Here is a 10,310-nt window from a genome sequence, read left to right as displayed (position 1 = left end):
TATATATATATATATACACACACACACACACACATATGTACACAAATATATAGTTGTACCCATTTATAATAAATAAATACAAAAGACTCACTTGTTATAATGATTAAGAGATTCAACTTACAAATTATTAACCACACAGACATTTTTAGAAACATATACATAACAACTTTTTAGCTTAGCTTTTTTTTTTTAGGCTGTTATATTATTTTTTAAGCTTAGAAAATAAATTTTTATTGAGATATTCATGTCTCATTCTATAAATAAATAAATAAATAAAGAGTATTTTAAGACTTGATAAAATACCATTATATAACTTTTTAAAAAAAATAAAATTAAAGATCAAACAACTTTTTATAAGCAGTTACATTTATTCAACAGACAGCCTTGAATTTATTTAATAGATTGTCTTAACAATTTGAAAACGTAACTAGACGAATTCTAGACACTTATTTATTGCTGGAAACTTATTGGATTCGAGATTCAAATAAGATTTGACCCGTCTCATCTTGGAACTGAACATTAATGTTAGTGAACGGCGGACAGCTGGGGGATACCGGGGAGAATAGGTGACAACTAGTAAACTACTCTAGGCTCTATAACGATTACTTAGGTAGCTTATGTATTCCAATATACTTTCGTTCAGAAAAATTATTTTTTCGTTATGAATGAATTGAACCTGACAGACTTTAGGAACTGAAATGTGTTCCTAACCGAACCCCTGTATTCGTTAGAACCATCCCATAACACTTTCAAACCCGTATTAATATTAATGATACTCACATTTATGTACAATTTTTTTTTATACATTAAAACTTTTATGTCCTCACTTTTGTTAATTTAATTCAAGTATCATTACATTTTTAAAAATGACCACTAATTTTTTTTCCCCACATATATACTTTTTTTTGTTCAATTTCTTTGAATTTTGGTCCTGTAGGTTGCGACAGTGTTTCAAACACTCTACATAATTGCTACTTTAAGGCATTAATATAATAGATTGCTGACATTCTGATATATTTATATATATGCTATTTATTTTCTATTTATTCGAAAAATTATAATTTTAAAATTTAATAAACAGATGATATTAATATACAAGTACATATCTATAAATGTATATATTTAATATTTGTTTTTAAATTTCTTTTTTTTTTCATTAAGTCTTACAATGATGATTATTTGAACAATATCGCAAATTTCTACTGTCTGAATGTGTTGAAAAATTAAATGCTTTCGTTTAAAGCTTAGGCAACATTTTTTTTTTTTTTTTTTAATTTTCTTTCTTATTATATTAATTTGTTATTTTTTTTTTACAAATTAAATTATAAATAATAATATAGATAGGCAGAAATAGTAACTAGTCTGAAAAATATTGCTTATGTGGTTATGCTTCACTATCAAAACAGAAGGTCGCTATCCCTTATTGGTTGACCTTCTTTGAGCCTCTCGGTTTGATACTCTCCGATATCTGCCACATTGCTTCTTCGCAAAGGCAATCGTCAAAGTTGTTGAAGAAAGCGATAATTCTTTCATTCTTCTTGAAGTTGTACGTCCTGAAATATAATTAATATTAAATTTTGTATTAAATAGACTCAAATAATTGCTATAATAGAGTCAAGCTTAATGTAAATTAGGAGCTTCTAAAACCCAAGGAATAACTTACGATTACCGCCTGTTTATACAACAAATAAAATGAAGAGAAAACGTACCCTTTCTTAAACCTCTTCATATTTTCAACAATATTGAACTGCTGCCACCTCTTAGAAAAATTAATGACATTTTCTGACAGGTAGTCGCTGTTCCCGATGTGGACAAAGGTGAGGTCCTGAAGGACAAGCCCTCTGAAAACATGATAAATACAATTGAAACTTATATCCAAATCATTTGAATCAACTAATGGGAAATAATATAGGTTGAAATCAAAATAGTCAAATCAATAGTATAAAAAAATGTTTAAATAACTGTTTTATATATATAAATGATTGACCGTATTATTTCAAATTATAAAGATGGTCGAAGGTGTGGTCAAAAGAAAACAAAAAAATAGTTAACAACTATTTATTTGCCGACATTTTGTCCCACTTGTTAGAGCTTTATCAGAAGTAAAAAGATACAAAAACATCTCACCATGGTAAACTCACTCACCCCCAATCTCCCCAATAAAGTACTCAATAACCTTCTAGATTCCATCATTCCTTTACCCCCTAACAACATTTTATTTATCAAGAAATATGTAGATGACATGACATTTTTCTTATTCTTAAACATGAAAAAATCACTCATATCCTTTCTTTTTTCAACTCTTTCCTCCCCTTTCTCAACCTCCTAATCACAAAGAATAATGAAGGCTCCTTGTCCATCAACTGGTACAACAAACCACCTTACTCTGGCAAACTACTAAATTACTTTTCCCAGCACACTCACCATCAAAAAATCAATATTACCAAAAATATTATACACTGATGCCTTTCCTTATTTACTATCTTACTTTCAAAGAACTTTCCACCTTTCATCATACACAAACTCTTCCATCAACCATTTTATGTTTACTCCAAACTCTCAAAATCCACCACCCCCATTCCCTTACTTTATAGATCCCTTCCATATATCCTTTCTCACTGACAACATACAGGAATTCTTACAATCAACCATTCCTTCACTACACCTTGGACACAAGTCTCAAAATAAACTATCTTAGTTTTATACAACTAAAGACCCTATTCCTCTCCAATACCACTCTAACGTTGTCTACCGTATTCCTTGTTCCTCCCTCAACTATAATTCTTCATACATAGATGAAACCAAGAACCACCTTAGATCTCGTATTTCTCAACACAAATTATTCATAACTTCCCAGAACCCAGCCGCTTCCAAACTTTCAGAACAAGGCCCTATCCTTAATCACTCTTTTGATTTTGACCATACCACTACTTTAGCCACTGTTCCTAACTACGAAAAGAGGCTTACATACACCTATAACCCCTTCCTGTTAACCAAAAAATTGATAAAAACTGTATCTCACATACTTGCAGCCACTTATTAAAGACACTTAATTAAGACTCAATAATTTTATACTCATCTTATTATCATCACCAAATATTTCTATTATTTTGTTTTTTCTTTTGTTTTTCACATGTTTGTTACCATATCGGTTTTTATCATTATCTAATTATTCTGAATGTTTTTAGGTTTACACCACTTTATTTAATATTCTTTACTTCTTTTACATTTATTGTATTATACCTATATTGTATTCATTGTATTATCCTAACTATATTTTCTATTGATATATATTATTAGTTACATATTCTGTCATTTAATTTATATTCAGTTTTCCTAAATTAGATAATTCATATAGTTATTATTATTATCATATTTTATATCTCTTTTTTTATTTCGTGTATTTGAAATAAAACCGTTTTTATTTAAATGGGTTCCCTCCCCTCCACTCTGTATACTTCTTATTTTTTGTCGCTGTTTCGAAATCTCTCAACTGGAACAGATGGATGGTCCTGATTTGTTCTTCACTTATTTATTACTATTTTTTATTTGTTCTTTATTGACCTTTATTTAATATCACATCACTTCTTTATTTTCATTTGTTAAATTTTGTTTTTTTCATATTTGCTTTTCTATTTTTAAGTGTTATTATGTCTTTGTTTATTCTCAACCTAATAGTTTGCGTAATTTTTTTTTTTTTTATATTCTTATCATTGTTAATTTTATATTTTAACTATTTTTATTTCTTCTTTTTGTTCATTTGTATATTATTTTCTTTTTAATTATATTTACATAATTTTAATTCTACCTTAATTTACCTTTTTGTAACCTTTTAGCCCTGATGAAGTTCTATATATAGTTGTTAACTAGTTTTTGTTCTAATTTTATATATGTATATATACAAAACAAAAATTTTATTCAAATATATAAAATTCAAAAATCTCTAAAGCTATTAACTTGAATGGCCCTGATAAAGCTCTACAAAGTGGGGCAAAACGTCGGGAAATAAATAGTTTCTAACTATGTTTGTTCTTTTTTGATTATATATATAAATAAATAAATAATTGACCATATAATTTCAAATAAAGAAGAAGGTTTGTGGTCAAAAAATAACCAAAATAGTTGGCAATTATTTATTTCTCGACGTTTTGCCCCACTTTGTAGAGCTTTATCAGGGCCATTCAAATTGATAGCTTTAGAGACTTTTGAATTTTATATATTTATGTATTTGAATAAAATTTTTGTTTTCTTTTGACCGCACCCCTGACCATCTTCTTCATTATTTTAAATAATTGTTGTTTGTAGGATTTAAACTTTTATAAGTCTTTATATACATAACCCACTTTATATACAAATACACAATAATGGCATGGTTAAGACTATCAAGAGAGTCTTACCGCATGCTCCACTGATCTCACTTTGATTTCCAATCTTCTACTAGTAGCCCTGATGCAGGCTAGAAACTCTGGCTGAAAAATTGGCACTATTAAATGAGTTCTCTTGGCTTATTTGTGTTATTTACTGGCCACACCCCCTACCATCTTCTCCTCATATGTATTAAATTTTGTTAATAACGATCACTCGTTCCTTTTAGGAGTTTAAGGTAGGAACTATTGGTTTCAGAACAATAATAATAATTATAATAGAATGAACAGCCATTCAAATTTAGCAGGAATTTTTGTAATATTGTAATAGGATAGCATAAGATATGAGCAGGAGCTCACTCAATCAGGCCAGTATTGCTGGGATGTTAAAAGTTCCTCTATGCTCTTACTCTCCTATTACAATATAAAAAGTTTCTGGTTAGAATACCTATAGAATAGTACCTCCCCACCACTACTGTTTCATCTTGTATCACAAAATTGATCCAACTGTTCAAACTATAATTAAGAACAGACCAAAAATAAGTTTTTGGGACTTAGTAGGCTCTGAAATCCATAAATCTATTGAAAAGAGCAAATAAAAAATTTAACCTGATTAAAATACTTTCCTTTTCTAGGGGCTAAAGGGAAAGTAGAAAGTAGCCCTGTGTCTTTCCAATAGCAGTAAATAGTTATTTAATTAGTCTTTCTATATTGAATATGATTTGTCTCTGCAGTAATAATTTTACCTCATTTTGTTTTGTAAGCGATAAAACGATACTTACATGTACGGTATGCAGGGAGGCTGTGTCTCGGCTAGGGCCTGGCGGTAAGCACGGAAGCTGGAGGAGCTGTCTATGAGGGCGCAATATTCTTTAAGGCCCTCTGTGATGTGTTTCTGCCATTCAAGTCGCCTGATGGGAGCAGAGTCCAACGCCGAAAGGAGGGCAAGATACGAATTGAAGTTGTTGATCTTCCTCAGGTGCTTCATGATTTTGATGAACTTCACCACGTACCGCTCTCTGTCTTTGGCATCATTCTGCTCCAATATTCTTGATCTGGCCCTGAAATTGCACAAAATATTTCTTCATCATCTAAAAAAAGTAGTTATTATAGTAATATTTTATGCCTATAGTAAAATAAAATTAAAAAATGTTAACTGTTGCCATGGACAGAACAAAGACATTGGAAATTGGATAATAAATAAAATATGAATAGTGTTAAAAAATATGAAAAAGCTAATTATTATCAATAATATAGAAAAAATGTTATTATTTTGATGATAAAAGAAAATGTGTACATTTTATTAGTAAACATGTATGATTAGAGAACAGTTTCATTTTTTTTTTTATTTATGCAATATAAAAAAATGAAAAACATGCAGTAAAAAAACAAACCCAAATGTGTATTAAACACCCCAATCCTGCAATAATCAAATTTATAGTTCATTTTATAATCTTAATACATGAAAAGCTTACCTAACCTGGATAGAATATTAAATATTATGATAACCTGGATTAAACTCGCTAAATATTCTCTACATTTATGCAAACATACATAAAAAATAAACTAATATGATTATAATCTTTAAATCTGATCCATAATTGAAGAGCTATGAGGAAAACAATTTTTTAAATGATTTTATCTTCCTATGATGAAGTCTGGAATTAAAATTTCAACTTCTTAAAACTACCTCAATTTTAAGTTTTAGAAAAATATGCAAGGCGCTGTGTAGAAAGGAGAATTTCAAAATATTCATTCAAGCAAAGTTCCCTTTTTTATTTCCCCCAATATTTCTCATAGCATGTTCTTCCACTTAGTTTTTGAATTCTATAATTACATACTATAATATATAATATAGCATTAACCAAAAACTTAGCAAGTAATAAATTAATGTAGAGACACTTAAAAAAGTTTGGTTAAAAATGGATCAGTATATTTGTTCAAGTTTAAAATTAAAAAAGTCAGATGGAAGAATGCAGGATTAAAGGCGGAAAAGGAATCTAAGTTAAAACAATAACAAGCTTATTGTTGAAAGACTTTTTCATAATTACTCGAAGCCAATGGTTAATACTATTCCAAAAACATACTTAACTTGTATTTACTTGTTCTTTTTTATTAGTTTGAAATTTTCATAATAAGTAATTTAAAAATAATAAAATGAAGTTGAAATAAATATATATTAGGATGTTTAACATGAAAAATTTAGTACAATCATTAAATGAAATTCAGTAACACGATTAAATCATGGAATTTTACCCAAAATAAGTAAAAAATGCATTTTGTCCAGGAAAAACCTCAAAACGAGCAATTCTGTGAAGAAACCTTGAAAAGTTTAATTTTGTCCAACATAAAAATTAGCGTTGTTTGAATGCCTTTTTCATGATTCAAATTTCTGTCGAGGTTTGGTGGAACTCAGAGCCATGGAACAAAATTTGCAATTGCATGAAAATTCAGTTTCTAGACCAATGGACAACTGAAGTTGTCCTTTGTATTACAATCAAACAGCTCTGCAAAGTGGGGTGAAACGTTGGTTAACAATAAGTAGTTTTCTTTTACTATTTTGAAACCTTTATTGACCGCCAACTGGACTATCATATCTTCCTCCAATATATTTTTTTATTACATCTATATATTTTATATTTAAAAACATAGGTCATATGAAAAAAAAAAGGAATAAAATTGCTCACACTGTTCAGCTCAAACATTCTTATTTAATTTTGTCAAGAAATAAAGAATTCATTCGATCTTATACAACTCTGGTCTAAACAGCAGCTAGTACAAAACAGCTAAAACTTAAACCAAATCAAGTGAGATGTTGAACTAATAAGGGCATTACTGTTATTATTATAACTGTGGATTTCACATTTTCTACCTTAAACCATAAGTTTTCTTATAATTCATTTTTATGGATTCAACAATTATTTAACTCAGATTTAATAATGGTTTTGCAAAATAATATTAATTTTATGTATAAACTTGTAATACAAAAATCACAAATACTTATTAATGATTTAAATCTTTATTTATAAAAACTTTAATAGTATAAAGTTTACTAACCAATTTGATGAGTAGTTTTTAAATTAATAAGAGAAAATAACAATAAAAGATAAATTCACTAACCAATACGACATTTTGTTAAAATGCTCAGTAAAGCGGGTGAGGTTGGGACTCCTTTCCTCATTCTGCTCCTGTGCCCAGATAAGAACTTCAGGGATTTCGATCTTCATGAATAGCTCGGAATCTAGGAGGGTCATCTGCTCGGCGACGTGGTCTGATTTGAAATCAATAAGGCATGATTGCCTGGAACAAATGATTCAAAATTTATGGTATAAATTAAAGGACAAGGTATTTTAGGTGATTATCAAAAAGGTACTCAAAATTAGAGAAAAAAAACCATCAGATACTTGCATTTTGACTCACATTGCAGGTCTTCATCAGGGATGAATAAAAAAGGTATTGAACAAAATTCTTTTCAACAATGGAAGGACTTTTAAGATTAAGAAAATCATGTAATAATGAATGGAGTATATTAAAATAGTATTGAAGTTGAAATGAATAGAATAAATATAAATAAAAAATATAGCAATCAATAGAAATGAAAATGTACCAATTGAATTATAATAAGAGAAAAATAATTAACAAAAGTAACAACAAATGTAGTAAAACTAAAAAAAGGAAGAAGATTTAGTAAAGAAACATAAGTATGGTAAAATAACAAATGAATCGAGGAGGTAGATGAATGTAGGAAAATATTTAAATAAATAATATAATATAATAATTAAATATATTTGCAAGGAATTTAAACAATGGGAAAAAGGATTAAGTAATGTAAATTTATTAACAATAATAAAAAGAGATTAAAACAATCATATAAAATTAAATAATCAATAATTGTCCAATCTTTTCTGATCCCATTCCATAGTACAAATCTTAAGTTATTTTTTGTTAAACTGTTGCATTCAATGCAAGAAAAAAAAATTATAATTAATTTTTACATCATGAGAAACTCTTGAACAAGAGTTTTCATAAAAACAGAAAAATAATAGATTTTTACGTACCTTTAACTTTGATTATTTGAAAAAATTAACAATGCCGTGTTGTTAATAGTAATAAAAAATGGATGAATATAAACTATGAAAGATTTGATAATTAATGTTTTTCCATTATTGTTATGACAATCGTCAGATTTTACTTTCACTTACCTACATATGAAATATGTAATAATGAGATGTATTTTCATCCTAAATAATAAAGAAATGTACTAAGATTAATTTCATCTCAAGTGAAAGTTTTGTGCTGATTTTCATATCTATTATTCATTACTTAATTTGTAAATAATATTTATTCATTATATTGCAACTTCAATATTATTTTAATTTACTGTCTTAATTTTTATTTAATTTTCTATATGTAATCCTAGAGTCATACCTTAACTTCCAATATTTAGTATCTAGTTTAATTCTCGTCGCAATGTGACATGAACCATAGGTGTCTAATTAATTTTTTTTTTTGTGTACCTTTTTGACTAGCATCCAAACAATTTCCATTAAACTAAATTAAGGAAAATGGGAAAAACATTTAAACGAATTGTGTTCATACCTGGTATAGATGTTCTGCGACGAGAGGAGGGTGTTCATCGAATAGTACAACTGCTTGTTGTTGTACTTGTCGAGGATGATGAGCCTGAGCACTTTAGCCATCGTTAGGTCTCCACTTTCGAGGAGGTGGTAAACAAAATCCATTAAAGTTTTCAACAAAGTATCTTCTAAGTCAGAAACCCTATGGACATCAGCTATATTAAAGATATCGTTAAAAAATAAATAACTTTTTTCCCTCCTTTCAGCTTATTTCTGGTATTTGGAATATAAACAAAAATATTTTTTAAAGAACAGTAAAACTATGTTAACAAACAATTCTTTAATGTGAACATAGAATGTTCTCATGATGCCCACTTAAAAAAAAAAGCGCTATAACAAGGGAACAATAAAAAAAAAAATTGTATTTTTAAACTTGATTTGATGTTCAAATAAAAGATATATGTACATATCCTGGTCTGAAGAACTTTTGAAAATAGAAATTTCGAATTGATTAAATGGTTCTAATGTTTCATCTTTCATATATCCAAAACATGCAGAAGAACATGAAAAAATGTGTGGATTGTTAATAACACACTTATTGAATTCATGTCTGTTTCAGACTATCGAACACATCTCTTTTCCACTTATATCCTATTTAATTGATTTAATAACTTTATTGATATTTATTTTATTGTTTGTTGTTGTTTAAGGTCTTTATTTTATGATTGATAACTTTATTGATTGATTTTTTTTAATTAATTTTTTATCAGCTATGTTCAATAAAAAAAACTTTTTTTTTTTTCAGCAACATAACTATGAATTTGCTTTGAAGTAAAACAGTGCGACATAAAGTGGGGGCTATCTGTATATGAACCCTACCAAATTGACAAGATAAGATATTAAAAAAATCTTTCTTAACACTATTAAATTGAAAGAAATCAGTTTCATTATGTATCAACAACTTGAAATTATAATTTAAAAAGGATTATACTGTAATAAATATAATTTTAAAATTAAAACTAATACTAATAGACATCAAAATATTAATAGATAACTCACGTGAGATCAGAAACAACCCTAACAAGAAGTGAAAATGATTCTCTCGCTGCTCTCTGTTTTGCAGGATCTATATTGCCACTAAACCTCTGATGCCTGGCACACAATTTTTCTATTAGGTCTTGCGGCGATAGGAATGTTCTGTAGGTGGTCAGGAAAGCTTCTTGGTAGAGGAAATCTATTAGACAGGAGGATGGTGAGTAAATAAAGTTTGCTACAGAAATAAATTATTTGTTGCTATAACTTTCATATGTACCTGTTTCTTTCTCTTCTGTCCCATTGAAAGAAGGAAACAAAGAATTTTATAATTTAA

At 28.2% G+C, this 10,310-nt stretch overlaps 1 protein-coding gene across 5 annotated transcripts in view; it reads right to left on the bottom strand.

Moving 5' to 3' along the window:
• Positions 1-6: 6 nt before the first annotated feature.
• The window catches only part of C3G (C3G guanyl-nucleotide exchange factor), a 151,045-nt gene continuing 140,741 nt past the window's right edge, over positions 7-10,310 (bottom strand). For all 5 annotated transcript variants that reach the window (XM_067051076.1, XM_067051122.1, XM_067051101.1 and 2 more), the window contains 6 exons: positions 10,001-10,175; positions 8,964-9,143; positions 7,485-7,664; positions 5,147-5,425; positions 1,710-1,841; positions 7-1,553 (listed from right to left, as the gene is read on the bottom strand). In XM_067051076.1, coding sequence (XP_066907177.1) covers positions 1,421-1,553; positions 1,710-1,841; positions 5,147-5,425; positions 7,485-7,664; positions 8,964-9,143; positions 10,001-10,175 — 1,079 coding nt within the window. In that variant the 3' untranslated portion in view covers positions 7-1,420. The remainder of the gene's footprint in view (positions 1,554-1,709; positions 1,842-5,146; positions 5,426-7,484; positions 7,665-8,963; positions 9,144-10,000; positions 10,176-10,310) is intronic.

Source organism: Halyomorpha halys, unplaced genomic scaffold, assembly GCF_000696795.3.
Source record: "Halyomorpha halys isolate HHAL.00 unplaced genomic scaffold, Hhal_1.1 Scaffold207.1, whole genome shotgun sequence".
Taxonomy (NCBI): domain Eukaryota; kingdom Metazoa; phylum Arthropoda; class Insecta; order Hemiptera; family Pentatomidae; genus Halyomorpha; species Halyomorpha halys.
The sequence above is the reverse complement of the archived record's forward strand: the minus strand, read 5'-3'. Positions and strand labels throughout refer to the sequence as shown.